Source organism: Phlebotomus argentipes, unplaced genomic scaffold (genome assembly GCF_947086385.1).
Source record: "Phlebotomus argentipes unplaced genomic scaffold, Phlebotomus argentipes genome assembly contig_27, whole genome shotgun sequence".
Classification (NCBI taxonomy): domain Eukaryota; kingdom Metazoa; phylum Arthropoda; class Insecta; order Diptera; family Psychodidae; genus Phlebotomus; species Phlebotomus argentipes.
The window spans coordinates 291,962-311,706 of NW_026776200.1; the positions used below are offsets into that span (position 1 = coordinate 291,962).

Consider the following 19,745-nt stretch of genomic DNA (forward strand, 5'->3'; position numbering starts at 1 on the left):
GTGTCAAAATAATCGAGAAAATTTTGCGTGAAAAAAGTTTTCTCTCCACTTTCCGTGGCCTTTTTTCGCACCCCAAAAAACTGATCGGTGGTGGAAATTGATTGTGGCGTGTGGCGGAAGAGTGGAAAAGCAGGCTCGCGGGAAAAGTGTGTGATGTGCGAGTGAAGTCGAAGCCCTTTTTTTGGTACGTGCAATCTCGCGGCGGAGTGTACTGGCGAGCGCCCCCTTGCGCCGCCGAAGATGAGAAAGTGCCACTTCCTCTCCCCAGTGCCCAGTGGATTCTCGGGAGCGCGCGCGAACGTCCCAGTCGAGTCACCGCTGCTGCCCAGGAAGCCGCCGCGCCATGGCTGAGGACTTCTCGGCGCAGAGCAACAGCGACGAGTCGGACACGCCGGAGCTGAAGGGATATCTGTCCAAGTGGACCAACTACATCCACGGCTGGCAGCCCAGGTTCATCGTGCTGAAGGATGGCACGCTGTCGTACTACAAGAGCGAACAGGAGAGCGACTTCGGCTGTCGCGGGGCGATCAGCCTCCAGAAGGCCACCATCAAGGTGAGAGAGCGCGCGGGAATTCCCGCCGCTCCCGCGCGGCGCATTCTCAATCACAGGGCGGCGGCTGACCCGTGGGCGCGCCGCGGAAAGCGCGGAAACATTGAGAAATGACCTCGTCGTAAAATCCAACCGACACCCTTCGCCGCCAATCGCCCATCAATTGCTCCACAGACAGATTCTCGCCTCGGCACGCAACGCCCGTGTGTGCTGGCGAGGCAGTAAAAATCCCCTAATCATGGGCCGCTTCGCGAGGAGTCATCCGCGCGTCCCGCGCGCGAGTGGCTCAAGTCCGCGGCATTCTCGCGGCGCAACGCTTTTATTCCTCCCATTTGCATGCGGCGGAATTAATTGAATTATATTTCGCTCGTTTGGACACTCGTTCGAGTGATTCATCATCAGTGTTGTGTGTCAATTTGTACACTTGAATTCCTCAATAATATGGCACAAATGACTCTTGCGCATTTGTGGAATCATCGTGGCAAAAAATAGTTCATAAATCATCTGGTTTTATTGGCAAAGATAAATGGAAATTGGCGGAATTGTGAAAGTGTATCGCGCGGCATTAAAATGATCTTCTTCACCATCGCATATTCTTGCATGAAGGGAAGAGAAATTGCACTTTATTCCCGTCGTTAACATTTTGAATGAAATTGAGAAAAATAGTCTCAAATTCTTAAAAATTTGGGTTCAATTCTGAATCACATATTTTATGTGTTGATTTCCTAACATGATGTCAAAATGACATCATGTCAAAAGTTTTCTCGTTAAACACATTGATTTTCTATTAATTGTCTCTGAATTAAGCTCTTAAAGTACGAATTTAGACGCAAAACCCGCAAAACAATCCATTAAATGACATTTAGAAGTGTTATTCAGAAGTTTTACGGTGTTTTATCTCATAACACTGTGCAATTTGCGATGGAAATGGAAATAGTCTATCAATTTGGGAATCAAATTGGGATTTCTTGAGAAAAATACGTCTTCATTATTATTCTAACGACATTCTTTTGACTAATAGATGTCTCTATCGTCGTCCGTGTGTTTTGCATGTGTTTGACAGCTGTCATCTGGCCACACTGACCAATTGATAAGTGCTTTCGAGGGTTGTTTTTGGTTCATTGTGAATTAAAAACGAATAAATTGAGCTTTTTATTCAACGTCGTTTGCGTCAAATGAAGTCTATTTAAATTGTCTAAATGCTTCTAAAAGGCAAATTGAGAAGTTTGATGGCAAAATTCAGGAATATTCTTTTGGATTGTGCTGCCTTTTCTGGTGTTGACTGATAACAAGACTGATAACCACGATAAACTATGAATTGGCCATTGAACTACAGTGTGTTGAAGGCTGATATTTGGGGTGATTATTGAGCATTTCTCACCCACTGTTTCGACACTGTTGCATGGCGTGTGCGAAACTTGAGTTAATCGAATGTTGGCTGAAAGAATATTTTCTCCAAAAGCCTCCAATTGCCTTTGATGTTGTGTATTTGGAGAGCCTTATCTCTGGGTGGCACTTTATCGCGGGAGAGTGAATGGGAGAAAAAAAAAATGAATTGTAATCAGCACTTGGAAAAGTTTTTATTTTCCTTCTCGGCCAGCGTTTTGCTTCGCCAATTTGGCCAATTGGCCGAATAAAATGCGTTGAAGGGGGGAAAAATGTTGCAAATTCTCCGGCTGAATTGGTTTTACTATTCAGAAGAGAAGAAGAATAATGCTGTCTTGTGTTGTGTGGGAGTGTTTGTGTGTGTGTGTCGTGTGTATTTATGATGGAATGCCGCGCGAGAGGAGAAGAAGAAGAGATGTTTGGTTGAAGCCATTGATTGGGATTTATTGATCAATTTTCCATATGGGAGAGTGTTTTCCGATGCCACGCGCGTGTGTGTGTGTGTGAATGTTTTGGCTTGCTTTATGTCTCTATTATCATCAATTTATCAATTATCTCGTTCAATTTCTGGGATGTTTCTCGCGTGTGTGATTTACCAGTATTGCAGCTATTTCGGTACAATGTTTTGTGTAGCTGCCTTCGTGCCAATCGCGCGCGCGGCAATGAAACTCTGAGGGCAAATCTCTCTCTTCACACATTTCCAACACTATTTCCCAATTTCATGCATGAATTTCCACAGGAAAACTTGACGAATTTCTCGTTCTTTCTCTTCTGCAGTCGCATGAGTTTGATGAGTGTCGCTTTGATGTGTCCATCAGCAACTGCGTGTGGTATCTGCGGGCGGAGAATCCGGAGGACAAGACGCACTGGATCGAAGTGCTGCAGAGCTACAAGACGGACACGAGCAGTGACGTTTCGTTGAGGCGCCACGGAAGCTCCGTGTCCCTGCAATCCACCACGTTGTCCACGGCCAGCGGCAGCAGCCTGAAGCGCGCCAACAGGAATCTGCGTGAGAAACTGCACGAGATTGAGACGTTCAAAGACATTCTCTATGGCCAAATTGAAACGCTTCAAAGGTGAGAAATTGTGTGTTGTGTGTCTTGGCTAAAAGTGTGTCGCGGGAATTCTCGTCGATCTCGAGAGTTAAAAATTCATTTATTAACGCCTTTTCATATTTTGTAAATGCTCCTCTGTCACAATTTAAGAAGGTTTGTGTCTCATTCTACCATCAAAGTGTTGTTCATTGTCAGTTTTGTTGTCTTCACGTGGTTGGAAAATGAATTTTTCTCTCTACAATTGGCAGAAGAAAGACGGTTAAAAAGGTTAATAATAAGCAAAGACGTGATTTAACAGAAGAAATGGGTTTTTGAGAGTTGTAGATCATCTTCTGAGCTTTCCATAAAGCCTTTGCTTTTGAAAATCCGTGGAAAATTAGCGCTGTTATGAATATATTTCATTCAGAATTAGGATTTTGTCAAAATACCTTCGAAAAACAGGTAAAAATGTGTTCTGACACAAATAAAGTGTTCCAAAGAATTGTTGGTTGTGAAATTATCTTTCCAAAACGCTATTAATTTTGAAAATCCGTGGAAAATTGAGTGTTTTTGGAGTAATTTTTGACAAAAATTGCAATGAAAAGTACATAAAACGACGTTTTTCTTGTAAAAATTGATAATTTAGACTATCTTGCGATCATTTGTCGCTTTTTGCATCTTCTGAAGAGTTGAAGGATATGAAATCCTCTTTTCAAATCTGTGTCACATTCGGTAATTGAGCAAGAAATAAAATTGTGGAATGCGAAAAGTCAATATTCATCAAATTGTGTTGTATTTGAGCACTTTTTAAGTGAAATAAAGCATTTTCTTGCCATGTTTAGATATGAAAACACTGTTCATTGTTAGAATTTAGAATTCTTCTCTCAAATGTTGTGTTGTTTAATCAATCTTCAGGTGTTTTTTTTCTGTGAATTTCTGTCCTCTTTCTCAGTGATTGTTTTTCTGGGTGCTTAATGGCGTTTTAATGGTGTGTTTTGTGTGGAATTCTTGCAGGTATTTTGACGCTTGTGCCGAGATCAATGGCCAGAGAGATGGACAACCACTGGAGATGGTTGATGGATTGCGTCCGATTGACTTTAAGGGTGAAGCCATAACATTCCGAGCCACAACAGCTGGTGTTCTGTCCACACTTCAGCACTGTCTCGAGATGATTGCCCAGCGGGACGACAGTTGGCGGAGGAAACTCGATCGGGAGATTGAGAAGAGGAAGAGACTCGAGGATCTCTACAGGTTAGAGAGAGAGAAATTTGCTCAGGAATCAAAGGATTTTACTAACTATTGTTACTGCTTTGCAGACAAGTGAAGGAGAGACTGGAGAGAGTGAGAAATTCATCCCTTCCTGGCCCTGACATGGAGGTGAGTTTGATGACAAGAAAGAATCGCGCACGCTTCATTTATTTGCATGCGGAATTGCGCGACAATGAAGTGTGCAAAAAGCGCGGCACTTGCAATATAAAATCTATTGTCAATATTTTCCCATCCATTTCCAATGGCTCTGTTTTCGTCAATGAAGAAGATGAAGAGGAGTTAAAGTGAAATGGACAATTATGTAAGCGCGCTGTCGCGTGCACGAGCGAGAGAGAAAGAGAGATGAATGTGTGGAGATTCATGTGAAAGAATCCACTTTATATGATGTGCGGCGGTGACATCAATTTTATGACCCTCTCAATAACTTTCTTGATGTCTCCGCGAAGAGCATCAGGTGTGAGTGGATCAAATTGCATATAGTGAAATTACGGCCTTTGCTTTACTCTCGCTTTCCGCGCACAAGAGAAAAAAAATTGATTTGCAGACTCTGGAAGAGATGTCAAAGACACACATTTTATGCAAATTTATTCACATGTGAAAGCAATTTGTGGGGACAAAAAAAAAGATGTTAAAATAATATTTATGAGGCTTTTCTCCCTCTCTTTCTCCCTCAAGAAATGTGTGTGTGTTTTGACTCTTGCTTTCAGCTCTGCAAAAAGAAAAAAAATCAGGTGGGGAAGAAAGATGTTAGATTGTCGCTGTCAATTGCGTGATTCGATCTGAAGAAAGAGGTGAAAAAAAAGAGGCAAAAATGTCTCTTAAGACGCGGAGTTTGAGATGACAAGACGCGGTAGCGAAAGAGAAGCGAAATGTGGTGGAAAATGTGTGGTTTTTGGAAGTCAGTGTGTCAGTGTTGATCACTTTTGGGAGTCAAAGCACGCATTTTCCATGACATAACTCTGCGTTTAACCCACTTGACGTAATGTTGAGGCGCACAAGATTGACTTATATTGCATCTAATGCGTGTGGGGGGAAAAGAGAGGATTTGTCGATATTTGTTTGCTCTTTTTTGACATTGGTTTGTGGTGGATTTTATTTTCTTGTAAATTAATCTTTTAATTGGTCGTTGAGACACAGTCGAAAAATAAAATTGGGTGAAGAATTTTTGGTGGTAAAATGAGCGCGAAATATGCTGAAATCTTTTGAAGCTTTCTATGTGCAACGATATTTTTTGCTCAATGCGGGAATTTTAAATTGAAAAAGCTAAAAAAGAGACGAAAAATTAGGGGAAAGGAGAGTAATTTAGCAGATGAAATTCAATTTAAACAACTGAAACACTTAATTATATTAAGTTCATATTGGAAATCATCACTGAAATTCATTTGACTACCGCTAGAGGCGCTTGTGTCGAAGACAGAATTTTCGAAATTTCAAAATCTAAAATTCCCTCTAAATCTATTTTAATGTTAATAATGTGTTATAGAATTTAAAAAAGTTTTTATAGTATTTTGAGCTACAAATTTAAGCCTTAAATTTGTAATTAAGCCTTAACGTGTTATTTTAAAACGATCTTCAAAGGTTTTTCAGATAAACATGAAATATTTCTGCATGTAAGTCGAATTCCCAATATCAACTGGCAAAAAACCAAGCCCTGCTCAATTGGTATCTCTGGAGATCTTGTGGCGGGAATGCACTGTCATGGCGGCCTTCTCCTCCTGACGAGATTCTCACTGTTAGCATTATTTGACGGTAGAGGCAGCACTGAGGGAAGACGCGGTGAAACGCGCGAATCAATCAGAGTTACTGTAATTTCAAATTGCCATATTTTGAATTTCAGCTTCATTTATTAAACTACAAGTGTGTAAAATTGCCCCGTTTTCCCCTAAATGTGGAAGATTTTGACATTGATTGCTATTTCTTGCGCTGCTGCTGAAGAATAAGAGAAAAAAAGCCTCTAAAGAGTTTTTTTTTGGAAAGGTTATAATTTTTGTAGCATTCTATTTGAGGTTTCAACTAATTGGGAAATCACTCTGAATTATCACATCTAATCTAATGACAAGTGGTTTATCAATGAGAGCAATTATTTTTTGGCTAATCTCTCGATGAGGCCATAAGACTCGCTGCTTTTCGCGTCTCTCGCCATAATCTTCGCTTGACCTCTTGGCATTGACCGTCGCATTCCGAAATTCGATTGTATTTATCGTATTTATCAAATTTCTGTCGCGAATATTAGTGATCAATTGGAGGCAATTATGGGCAAAAAATGTGGCTGTCAATTGAATTAGAGATGGTGTTAAAATTTGTGGCTCTTTGGCGCCCACTCTTGAACTCTTCGGCGCAGTTCAAACTTCAAATCACACGCCAAACAAACACTCTGTGATTTTGGCCAGCGGCCAGCGCGCGGGGGGCGGCAGGGGAGCGTATCAATGAATGGGTGGCAGAAGAAGAAGAGGTGAAAACAATACGGCGAAAAAAGTGTCCGGAGTGCCAATGAGAGTCAATATCGCCACGAAGTTAATCAGTTTTGTGTTGGATTTCAATTGGAACGGTCGCGATTGTCCAACTGGAGGCTTTTCAGCAGGTTTTTCTCTCTCTCACGCTCTTCAAATTGGTGTGAATTTGGTGTTTTTTTTTTATTTTAAAAGGGGAAAAAAGTGGGAAAAACAGTGCAGAAAAATGCCCTCTTTGGCGTCTCTTGGATTGTACAAGAAGGCCTTCAGGAATAGGAAGAATGTAAGTGAAGACATTTTAAAGGGTCAAAGAGCGAGTTGCGATAACTTTTCTGCTAATGTGATGAATTGTTTAGCCCAATTTATAGCCGAAGTCTCAGAATTGTGAGAAAAGGAAGTGAAGAGAGTGATTTTCAGTGTTTTTCTGACCGCCAAAGAGATTAAACTCGAGCCAAGAATAAATTTCCATGACGGAAATGACGGATATAATTGAATTTTTTGCATCTTCACTCAACTGTCGTTGCTGATAAAATTTAATTACGCGCACTCGACTGATGATGGATGCAAATGATGATGATGGCTTTCTGTGACAAGAGATTTGATTATGTGATTTCGCGCCATTTCTGTAGAAATTTGATTTGGAAATTGATACTTTTTTTTTCCTCTCTTCACCAAAAAGATTGTATATTTTGTAAGATTTTCGTGTGCTACTTTTACTCAAAAAATAAGAGAGAAAAACCAAACTTATAGATGTGTCATTAAGACATAAAAAAAGGTACAATTTCGATTTCTGTTTTATTATATAATAAAACACAGTGGCAAAATAGTGCTTTTGCTGGACATTTTTGTAAATTCTTCACTTGATTGCGAGAGAGAGAGAAGAGGAAAAAATGCACAATTGTAACTGATAGGAAATTATAAGCGTCATTCTCTTTGGCCTTATCACACTTTCTCGTTTGCTTCCAATTCCAGTTATTGTGTGAGTCAATTTATTGTGTGTCAAAAGGCAAGATTAAATCTCTTTTCGTGCAAAAAAAAAGCATGCAAAAATGTTGGAAAAACTGTGTGATGAATTATTACTCAATGCGATCATGCAAATCCACACATTGTAATTCCATAATTTCTCTTCCACACTCACAAAGTCAAAGGTTGGAAGATAAAGGAATGTTTGAAGGTAGAAAATGGGTTGTTTAAAGTGTCATTTTTGACCATGTGAAAGTTTATATAATTAGACACAACATAATTTTTCGTTGATTGCTGAAAATTCAGCATAATAATGTGACTGGCGTGTTGCATAAAAGTGTCTTTCTTTATAGTGTTTAGTCAAAGGGGGAGATAATATGCCTTAAATCTGTTTCTATTTGATATTTTTATCATTAAAAACGTTTTGACACTGAAAAGGAACTCTAACGCCAGCACAATCTTCCTTTTTATTGACATTTCTATGTCCCGATAAGAAGATGTGCAGAGCCTCCAAAGCTTCCAGTGTTTTTGATGTTCTGGAAGCTTTTTTGATCACAAAATTGCTTCTTATTATTTGTCAATGAACTCAAAATTGCTGAAACTGAGTCAAAATCAACCAGAAAGATTTTTAAATGGCAATTTTCCAAGTCAAAATGACTATTTTTGAGGTTATGTTCGATCTGAGCACAATTTGCGGTGTTTCTTGGCCTCAAAGATTCAAAATAGCGACTTTTATTGTACAAAAATGCTTAATTCTGTCAATAAACAGCAATTTTTTCGACTTAATCATAAGAATTGATGAGCTGAAATCAATTACATAACCTAGAAAAGCAGTGATATCAATTTTTCCTAAGTGAAAATCAAAAGAAATTCAAATAAACGAGTTAATTTGTTAGTAAAATACACTCTGGGAATGAAATTGTATGAGTTTTTGAGCATTTCGTAATATCTATGGAAATATTTCCCCCTTGTGTTTGGTCGTGAGAATTCCTAAAGTATCAGCAGAGTTTTGTAGCTGATATGAGATTGTCTTGTGTTGAGCGAACTATTTAGTTTCCCTCAGTTTGTTTACACGTGAAATTCCTCATATTTAAAGACTATAAATATGTTCTCGGCAAATACAGAACATTTACCATTTGTCAACACATTCAGATTGAGAGTCTCTTTGCGATCAAATATCCGCTGTGCCATTTGCAGGAAGGACCTCACTCGACACTGCCCGAGGATGAGTTCTTCGACGCCGTGGAGTCGGGCCTGGACAAGATGGAGGAGGACACACAGATGCGCGTGCGCCTCAAGCTGCAGTCGCAGCTCAGCTGTCCGGACGCCTATCCGGACGAGGACGCCGTGGCGGCGGTGGACGAGGAGGAGTTCGGCACGGGCGGCGAGGCGCAGACGCACCGGCTGTGGCAGGAGATCGACCACATGTGCGTGGAGCAGCTGAGCCATGCGCGTCAGGGCGTCGGCGAGGGTGGCAATGGGTGGCAGCTGTTCGCCGACGAGGGCGAGATGAAGATGTACAGGCGCGAGGAGGAGGTGAACGGCATGGTGATCGATCCGCTGAAGGCCTGTCACGTCGTCCAGGGCGTCACGGCGCGCGAGATGTGCCACTACTTCTTCAGCCCAGAGTACAGGATGGATTGGGAGAGTGAGTAAAAGACAGCTTATCAACTGTTTTCCCTATCATGCATGCGCACACATTGAGGCGAAAATGGAAGGAAAAAGAGGGATTTTCTGGGGAAATCTGACTCACTATCAATCATTTGCTAAACACGCGCATGAAATCATCAACTATTGATTGATCAATTGCTTCTTGACAGAGCATTTATTACTTCTTGACACTGTCTTCGAGTTCATAGAGTTTAGCCAAATCCAACACGAGGCGTTCCCTCTTCCTGGGCCTTTCCTCTGCTTCTGCCAACGCTGATCCTGAAGATTGCGTCTCCTGGAGTGTTCCAACGTCCGGAAACCAATTGTTCCTCCCGCTTGAGATACTCCTTTGAGACTCTGTGCTTTCCGCACTCACATCCTGACCTGATTTCTCATCACTTCCACCACTGCTCCTGGACATGTCGTCCTCCATTTGCTGTCGAATCATCAGCTGCTTCACCGCGGGAATGTGTGTGATGCTGGGCTTCATGTGACACTTGGATTTGTCCGGCTTTATGGGCTGAATGGACGACGATTCACTCATTCTTCTAATCACACTCTCACGATAGCGTTCCATGAAACTCACCGGAGTGATTTTGCTGATTGAACTCACAGAATCTTCCTTATCACTTGTCTTGTTATCACTGAAATTCCTCTTCCACGGATCACTGGAAGTCTTACTTGGTGGTTTCTTGAAGAAATCCTCACTGTCATGATCTGAAGATTCATCCAATTTGAATTTGGAAGTGCTTGAGTTGAAGAATTCCTCACTATTGTCCTGCGTAAGGACAATTTGTGATGACAAAACCATCTCATATTCACTCTGAATCTCTTCGTCATCATCTTCAGTGAGGATATTCACAATTCCACTGCTTTCTTTAGTCGTTCTTCCATCGCGCGATGGACCTGGTGTGCAGAAGAAGTCATCTGAGGATGTCTTCTTGGTTGTGTTGAAGAAATCAACCTCCTTGACTGCTTGATTTGATGCATTTTCCACGGATTTTGGCTTGAAAGGTGTTCTGAGATTGAAATTAATCGATGGTGATTTTCTGGAGACAATTTCTCTCTCTTCCGGCAATATTTTGGACGGTGATGAAGACACTGATGAACTGCTGACATTGCAAATCTCCCGGATTTGCTCAACAGGAGTGTTTAGAATTGATCTAAAGTCACTTGTGATGTTGTTAAGATTTCTGTTACTCGTCAAATCCTCACGAATTGACTCAAGATTGAGGGAAACTTTGGATTTACGTGGAAGATTTTCATCACTGACAGTGGAGAAGGATGTATTGAGAATGTCAGAAGCAGATTTTGTCCTCACGTTCATGAGAAATTCAGGATCTGCTGTTTCAATGAACTTCTTCAGCATCTTATCCACTTCTTGTCTCACAAAATCCTCTGATGACTCTGAATTTGATCGGAGAATACTTGCAAGATTAGCATAGAGATCATAGAGTTTCCTCTCATTCTCCAGAGTGTCTTTACAGCGAGACTTCTCAGGATTGTCTTCAAATTCTGCCTTCTCGCTGACATTCTCCAGCTTCTTGTACACTTCCTCAGCCCGCGGAATGACGTGTTTGGGGAATGAAATCTGTCTGGCCAAGGATAATCCGTAGGCTTTCAGTGGCGTCACACCGAGTTTCACTTTGTGCGTGTAATCCAGGACAACTTGACCGTTCTCCTGGACATTCTCCGTGGCCTCGAGATAGAGATTGACCATGTTGAAGTGATAATCGGGCAGTTTTGTCAGCTCCTTGAAGTGTGTGGTGAGAAAGATGAAGGGAGATGTGATATTCTGCAGCTTCTTCACATCCTTCACCGCCTGATCAGGATTTATGACACTTTCTGTGTCATGTTCAAAGTATCTCCCGTCATTGCTGAATCCCTTCAAGCCCGCCAGCTCTTCGCACATTCCCCACGCCCAAATCTTGCCCTCATGTGGATTCGTGCTGCGTCCCAATTCGTCCACAATCACAACGCTGTTCGGCGTGATGTTCCTCAGGATGTAGTTTGTCTGGCGCACTTCGTGATCGAAATTCGACACACCGCGCTGAACGGTGTCCTCGAAGCCCATGCGCGAGAAGAGTTTGTCACAGATGCGAAAAGTGGCTTGTGTGGCGGGAACAAAGGCACCAATCTGTGCCATAACTTGCAGCATTGCCACTGTCTTAATGTACACCGTTTTGCCACCCATATTCGGTCCGGTGATCATGAAGAAGTTGTAATCCGACGTGGCACAGACGTTATTGGGCACGGGCGTGACGTGATTGCAGCCAAACTCGAGGAATGGATGAATGGCGTCCGTGATCTTGAGATCAGGGCCAAAGGATGGACATGTGTAGCCATCGAGAGTGGCCAAAGTGGCGAAATTCTGAATGAGATCAATTTCCAGAATCACCGCTGTCAGCATATAGAAGCACTCGATGTCCTTGCGAATCTCCACGAGCATATTATCAATCACTTGATTGCTAATGATGAGAATTTCATTGATAACATCCCGAATTCTTCTGTCCAGACTCACAATTTCGTCATTTCGCAGCAGAATTTTCCCACCACGTCGAGAAATGATGTCAAAATCAGCAGGAATATCAGGCGGAGGCTTCTTGGGATCGAAAATCAGGATCACATGATATCCTCTGATGGTGTTGTGAGTCAATTCGAAGGACATTTCGTATGTTTGACTCAGAGATTTCACGTACGTCTTCAGTTTCTCCAGCAGACAATAGTAGAGTCGCCGGGAGATGTCCAGGAAGACATTGCTGCCCTCCTTGACGGCGTGAATGCGCTGGAAGAAATGCTTCTGACCACGTTCGTGCTGAATATCACTGACAATGTGTTTGTTGATCTCCGCCAGGATGCTGCTGTAGCGCGTGTCCTCCAAACCCTGACGCATCACGTCGAAATTCTTGTGCACCAGCGACGACAGGATGTCATTGAGCTGAGGAATGGCTTCGAGGCAGGATTTGAATGTGATTATGTGACTTATCATCAATTCAGCCGCTCGAATGGCGTCCGTTTGGGAGACAACAACGCAGAGTTTCTGCATTTTGTCCACACTCTTGAACTTCTTCAGCACTTGTCGCAGTGTCTCGAGCAGTGGTTGATTCTCAATCAGCTCCTGCACAGTCTCCTGACACTCCAGGATGTGCTTGACGTCACAGAAGGGCGCCAAGATGCGCGCTCTGAGTGATCTCTTGCCGATGTTTGTGACACATTTGTCCAGGAGTTGATAGAGACAGCTGTTTTTGCTCTTTCTCGGCATCAACGAAGCCACCAATTCCAGCCTCTTCGACGTCTCGACGTCTGGAAGAGGGAAAAAGAGAGATAACAGAGATAAAGAGGAAGTTCTGGAGGAAATTATCAAAGTTTTACCGATCATCATTGAGCCATATTTGGCCTCGTAGACAATTTGGAGGCTCTTCGGCGCAAAGACGATACACAGCACTGTCCTGAGGTAGCGGAAGAGTCCTCCGGCTGCTGCCAGAGCGTAATACTTCCCTTCCAGGGCCAATTTGACGCTCTGACAGTGCGAGGAGCAGAGCTCATTGATGCTCTCCAGAGCCTCGACGTCGTTGAAGAACTTCCTCATTGCTGGCTTTATCTTCACACTGGGGAAGGCCTTGAAGATGATCTTCAGGAGCTTGGAGTCCTTCACGAGGCGATCCTCGGTTAGAACTGTGTTCGGCACGATTATCTCAACGGGATCGAGCATTTGGATCTTGATAACTGTTCCTGTGTACCACATATCATCGCTCAGCTGCGACAGAATCAGCGTTGGCGAGTTGATGTCAATGGCAGCGATTCCCACTTCTCCCCGGGCGTTGTTTCTGCCCTCCGTGATGACTGGAAGAGTGAGGAATCGCGTGAAAATCTCTCTTTTTGTGTCTCCGGAAGAGTTTCTTACCCAGAATGACGTGAGGTTCGACAGAAGCGCTGCTATTTCCTGCTGTTTGGCCACTTCCGGGATTCTTCGATGTCTTGCCATGTGGCTTCTTGGTCTCTGCTGCCGCTGGTGGTCTGAGGAATCCTGATCCTGTCTCGGAGAAGAAGTTCTCCAGCATTCCTCGACTCGTGCCGGCTTTCGGCTGTTCACTGATTTCAGGCACATTTCTCGTGTTTCCTGCCAAAATCAACAGGATAAAAGATTGTCGGGCAGCTGAGAAGGGATTCAACTTACTCTTCACGGGATGTTTGGCGTTTTGAGGTGGTTTTTGCTGGATAAAATTCATGATTTTCTCTCACAAAAGAAGCATCAAAAGTAAACACACGCAATCGCCATATTGGTTTTTGATCAAAGAGCGCCACCTGCTCGTGAGCATTGAACTATAGAATCCTCTTTTGCTGTTTGAAAATCAACCGTTGAACTAGTGAAATTATTTTTTCAATTTCTTTTGCCCAAAATAGCACAAGAATTGCTTGATTGATTGACCTTAAACGCTTCTATCATTTATTATCTGTCTCTATCACCTATTTTTGTGCTTTCTTTGTGGCAAATTGCTTTCTCACCTGTCTCGACGTGCTTTTGTTTGTCTCGCACCATCAATTTGGTTTTTTCCCCTCCTTTTTTCTTCATGTGTGTGCTTCGCTGATAAGAATCTCGTCGTTTGCCTGATGGGAGAGAAAATTAATTAAGTCTCTTTTTCTAATGTGCGTGTGTGTTTGTTTGTTTTGTTTTTTTTTGTCCATTTTGGAAATACAGCCACGCTGGAGAATATGACCATTTTGGAGACAATCTCGCCAGACACTCTGGTCTTTCTGCAGACACACAAGCGCATCTGGCCAGCCAGTCAGCGTGACGCTCTGTTCTGGTCGCACATGCGTCGAGTGACGGATGAGGTTGAGGATCCGGACTCTCACGATGCCTGGATTGTCTGCAATCATTCCACAGAGCATGAAACTTATCCGGTAAGTCCGCCATTTGATCCGCCATTTTGAACAGCTCTAAAACACATTTTCGTCATTTATTCAGCTTCTCTAGCATGGAAATGACTCAAATTTCAGTGCGTTTTAGCTGATCTCAAGACCTTTCCGACGAACCAACGAACTTAAGAATGTAGATCCTTCAGGACCCTAGATTTGGGGATGCAAATCCTGGAAATTAAAATAGCCATAACTGCGCTTTTTATTGTCCGATTTGAATGATTTTGGTGTCATTGGGAAGGTCTTGCAAAACTACAAATATTTATAAAAACAGAAGTTTATCTGACCACCGCTAGAGGCGCTAAAGTCTAATGTTTGAAAATTGAGCTGTTTTGATAGCTTATTATTTTCGTCCCTTTTTATATGGTGTTTTCCTTACACATTTTCTCCCTGTTTGTCTCTCTTGCAGCCAGCAAATACGGGCAAGTGTGTTCGCATCTATTTAACCGTGATACTGTACTGTCAGACGTACGTCGGCGAGGCGGTGAATGGGAAGGTGTCGAGGAAGGATTTATCGTGCAAGATAACGTATTGCTCGGTGGTGAATCCCGGTGGGTGGGCGCCAGCCACAGTTCTGCGCGCTGTGTACAAAAAAGAGTATCCAAAGTTCCTCAAACGCTTCACGCAATACGTTGTGGATCAGTGCAAAAATAAGCCCATTATGTTCTGAGGAGGAGTGCGGATTCTGAAGAGAAATCGAGAGCAAATGAAGCGGAGGATTTTGTCACGCGGCGCGAAAGTGGACGTGAAGCTAAATGAGGGGAGGAAAATACACTTCATCTGCCATAAGATTTGAGGATGAGCGAAGAGAGCGTCTTGTGCGAGACCATCAAGAGCGTCACAGAGTGGATGTGCAGAAATGTGGAAGCAACAATCGAGAGTGGCCAAGTTTTCGAGGGTGGGAGAAGAAAAGCGCTACAAAAGTATATAAAACATGAGGGAATGAATGAGCATTTCTTGCTTCTCAATATTTTGATATTTGTTTCTCACTATTTAGGCTTAAGCGGGGTTGGAAAGGAGGAAATGCTGCGATGAAAAGCGGAAAGGGAGATGAAAAAGTGTAGGGAAAAGATCAATTGTTATTTTGTATAATGTGTAAAATTCTCTTTAGAAAGGAAAAATAAAGAAAAATCTGGAGTCTATTTTAGCGTGAAAGCGTGAAATTGTGAGCAAAGAAATGATATTCATATTAGCTTTTTTTCTATGAATGTAAATTATGTACCTAAGGAAGTATAAAAGAAAAAAAAAAGAAACAGAGAACATTTGATGAAGAATCCCTTATTAAACTTTTTCGATGTTATACATATATATATATATTGAAGAAAAACTGGACGGAGATGAAAACTTTCAAACTACTGCATTGTAATAAATGTGATTGATTAAAAACACGTGATTTTTCTCTTCATCGATTAACATTTATTATCATTTTGCCGGGGCTTTTTTTCACTTCTCTATAATATAAATAATTCTTGCAAAATCAGGAAGAATGACAACAAATTCTCTATAAACTAATCACAATTTTTAATAATAAGTTGACATTTGTAGGAAATTTGCATGAAAAATTGATGGAAATTCATTAAATTCACCAAGGGGGAGAGAAAATGGCAATAAATCTGTACATCAATTCATGATTTCCTTCTAAATTTGCAATAATAACGAAAAAAAAACAGAGAAACCAAGTTTTTGGACATATTTTCGTTCATAACCTAAAAATATCGCTGAGAAATCTTTAAAAACACAGTTTTTAAGCTTTCTAAAATACGAAAGAAGCTCTTAAGTTTTGCTAATAAACTCAAAATCATCCGGAAAGATTTTGTAAATTGTCAGTATTCAAGTTTAAAGTCTCTAAACGAGTGTTTTTGAGGTTATGTTGAAGTTTCACTCAATTTTCAATATTTCTGGGCATCAAATGCTTTATTCTGTCAATGAACAGCAATCTTTCCGACTTAAGCATAAGAATTGATGCTTTAGAAAGCGAAATATCGAATAAATTTGTCTGAAATTACAAAAATTCACTCTGGAAATGAATATTTTATAGGTTTTTGGACACTTTTTCTTTTACTTCCGACAGTAATATCTCCCCCTTGAAAGGAACGCTTAAATGTTCAGGATGAAAAGTGGGAATTTCTCAGCTTCTTGTCATTCTAATTAATCCATTTTCTTCACTCTCTCTTCAGCACATTTATTTATATTTTCTTTAAATTGTTCAATATCTTCAATATATGAATATTTTTATACTTTTTTCTTCTCCTATTATATTCTTCTTCTTACATTTTTAGTCATATTTTGTTTCCTTCCACTTCTTTGTCAGTGTTTGCAATCTTTCTGGCGTAACAAAAAGAAAAACATCTTCATAATTACTATTTAGTTTAGTTAAGTTTATATTGTCATCTCTAAAATGTTACAATCTTGGGCTATTTTTCATCATTTTAGTGAATTTTTATATTATTTTGTGTTGTCTCTTGGCGAAAAAGAGCGTCAAGTTGTGGAGTATTAAAAAAGAAAAACGAGTTTATATACTTTTCTTTCTCATTTCTCATAGAAAATGTTGGCACATTCCTTCCACTTCGCGCTTAAATACTCGCAATAAATGCCCTTAAATTTTACAATAATTTACTTGCTCTGCTAAAATATCCTTTTTTTTTCTTTACAAAATCGAAAGACAGTCAGGTTGTGTGGCTTTTCCTTGTCTATTTTTTCTTTCTTTGGCTGTTTCCTGCAACAAAAGGTGCTCTCGAAACATGAAGGATGAATGAATGTTATTCGATTTTTAGTCACAAATAATGTCTCTAAATTCATTATTTCAACCTTTTTTTTTCACTCTATTCCAAGATATGTTCATAATCATAAATGTTTCATCACTAGACGTTTTTTTTTTCTTTTCTCCTAAAGTGAAGTCAAATCAATTTATAAAATTGAACTAGAAATTTGTCAAGGAGCGCATCGAATACGTGTTTTTTTCTTTCTTTCAAATTTATGTACAGAATAATTTCAAAATATATATATGCTCAAATATTCATTAGTAAAAACGTATAAAATCAACAAATTCTTGAGCTAAAAATATCTCTATCTACCCTTTTTTTTATTCCACACCTCATAATGTGTTATATTACAGTGCTTCTTCTCCTTTTCTTCATCCCTTTGTCATCATAATCAATCGCGCGCAATTTCCTCAAGCGCTTTTCTGCCCTTAACAATTCATAATCTCAATAACTGTCGAAGCTTTCGCGCATTTCTGCCATTCATTACACATTAATCTGAAAAGCCTCGCGCTGAAGCTTCTGCGTGGCGCGAATCCTGGGCGAGTGGCCGGTCTTCTTGTCGCCGCCCGCCGCCGAGGGTGAATCCAGAAAGTGATGCGGTGGATTTATGTGGTTGTCTGAGTAATTCGGATAGTTCGATATACTGCAAAGAGACGAGAAGAGAAGAGAAAATTGCTCAATAATGTTTTGGTGGAATTATTTTCACACAGGAAAATTAATTATTACTCGCTCTACACTTGTTTGCATTTTCACCAGAGCGAGAGCGAGAGTGTGAGAGAGAGAGAGCGTGAGAAGAGCTGGGAAAACTCCTTGAAACTTTAATATGGCAATCAAGTGATGAGAAAAGCAAGTGTTTGATGGTAAATTTTCAACAACAAAACGACTTTTTAGTTCAATTACAAAAGTTAATTGCTTTCTGTGGATTAAAATGAACAAATTTAAAGTTCGACAGGAAGCAAGAAATCCTAGACTAGAGATAATTAAAGGAGTTTGTAATTAAGGAACATGCTTGATTTATTGCTATAAGAAAAATTCTCACAATAATTGGATTGTCACCGGTTTGAAGAATGAGAAATTAAATTGAACTTATTTCGACATTTTAATCCAATAAATTTGCGGATTAGTTTCCATCAAGGGGGAGATAATGTCCCGAAACTTCTCAATTTGCATGCAAAACACTTTCAGCTCACAATATTCGTAATTTTATCCAATAAAACCTGTCCATAACCTAAAAATATCATCAAGAAACCGTTCAAACCTTGGTTTAGAACACTTCTAGATGAAAGTTAGAAGAATTTATCTTGTTAAAATTAGTTAATAAACTCAAAATTGCTGATTTTTTAGCTCAAAACAGTTAGAAAGTGTTCCGAAATTGTATTTTTGAGGTTATGTCAACGCATTTTCGTTGTTTTTTTCAGTCTAAAGGTTCAGTAAAGAGATTTAGTGATTAATTATAATTGTTTCCAGCTAAACACAAGGCTCAACCGTAAGAATTAGTGTGCTGGAATGCTATTTTGGTCTAAATTTGTTCACATAACCTAGAAAAGCGTTTGTATAATTTCTTTAAAAGTGAAAATTGAAAGAGAATCAAAATAATTTAGCTAATCTGATAAGAAATAAGCGTTGAAAAACGTATTATTGTAATTTTTAAACACTTTCAAACTAAACCACAAAATCTCCCTCTTGATTTTCAGTTCAATTGCGCCACTCCTTGAAATTCCATGCAATATATATATCTAGAGAAAAATAAACTATTGAAGAGTGTGCATGATTGAGAGCACTTCTTCTCTCGAGGGCAAACTCAAATAAGTTATCGTTATTGAATAAACCCTAGAAGCAATTACTTTAGGAAATTCCACAAAAAATACGCGGTGAATTCCGAGCATTCTCTTGGTCGCGTTCGCGTGTGCAGTTTTTGAGACATTGACAGAGTATTATGAGACAAAGATGTGACAAAAGTGGGTGTGCTTGAGTGCAAAATATTGCCATTGACTTACATTCAGAATCTAAAGAGCTCATCGTGAGCAGAGAGATCGTGAGGATTAAGGTGTGAAGTTCTTTTGATGCTTGAACAAGAAGAGAAAAGAATCTTCAATCGGGGCCACTTTTTCCGTGGTGTTTTGTGGGGGTGGTGTTTTTGGGGGAAGTGGGTGGTTTCTGCGGGGGGAGAATTTATCCAATTTGTCGTCTTTTGCCGCTCACCTGAATGTCGTCTCTTCGTTGTGACTCGAGTAGCCGCTGGAGCTGCGAACGTGTCTCTTTGGCAGATTCTGCGTGGCTTTGGCGCCCTTCCGTGCCACATAGGGTGGCTTCACCTTCCTGGTTGATATGTTCGACGGCGAATTCTCCGACGATGATGACGTCTCATCCTGGGAATCTGTGCGGGAAAGGACAAGAGGAGCAGAGCGTGATTCGATGCAAAACTGGGCATTTTAACACACTTTTGCGCATTCGTGTTTTTGGTGAATGAAATCTCTGGTGAGGCGGAAATTTTGCGTCTTTAGACACATTTCAGGACAGGAGATTGCAAGACGTTCAAATTACGTGATCAAAACTCGATTATTTCCATTTTTTCATGGTTTTCAGTGTCATAGAAGACGAAAAACGCCAGAAAATATTTATTTATTACCCCCAAATGCTTTTAAACACAAAAATCTTGAATTTCTCTGCTAAAAATGTGTCCGGAAAGGAAATCTACTTTCCTCCATTTTTCTCTGGAATAAAGGCTGTGTCGTATTTTTTAATAGCGTTTTCGATTATT

The 19,745-nt window shown here is 40.6% G+C and overlaps 2 protein-coding genes across 3 annotated transcripts in view; one reads left to right on the forward strand and one right to left on the reverse strand.

Moving 5' to 3' along the window:
* The first annotated feature begins 9 nt into the window (after positions 1–9).
* On the forward strand, positions 10–14,892 carry LOC132264494 (ceramide transfer protein-like). Of its 2 annotated transcripts, XM_059764721.1 has the most exons (7): positions 10–553; positions 2,714–3,012; positions 3,985–4,221; positions 4,287–4,347; positions 8,850–9,300; positions 14,002–14,207; positions 14,632–14,892. In XM_059764721.1, the coding sequence occupies exons 1-7, from the start codon at positions 344–346 to the stop codon at positions 14,890–14,892; spliced, it is 1,725 nt and encodes a 574-aa protein (XP_059620704.1). In that variant the 5' UTR covers positions 10–343. The 2 variants fall into 2 exon arrangements, with proteins under 2 accessions (XP_059620704.1, XP_059620705.1); XM_059764722.1 differs by lacking the exons at positions 10–553; positions 2,714–3,012; positions 3,985–4,221; positions 4,287–4,347 and adding an exon at positions 6,680–6,972.
* Positions 14,893–17,464: 2,572 nt separating this feature from the next.
* Positions 17,465–19,745, reverse strand: part of LOC132264517 (cell adhesion molecule Dscam2-like) — a 66,018-nt gene continuing 63,737 nt past the window's right edge. The window contains exons 20-21 of the mRNA XM_059764752.1: positions 19,187–19,361; positions 17,465–17,627 (exon numbers count right to left, since the gene is read on the reverse strand). Of these exons, the coding sequence (XP_059620735.1) occupies positions 17,468–17,627; positions 19,187–19,361 (335 nt within the window). The 3' untranslated portion in view covers positions 17,465–17,467. The remainder of the gene's footprint in view (positions 17,628–19,186; positions 19,362–19,745) is intronic.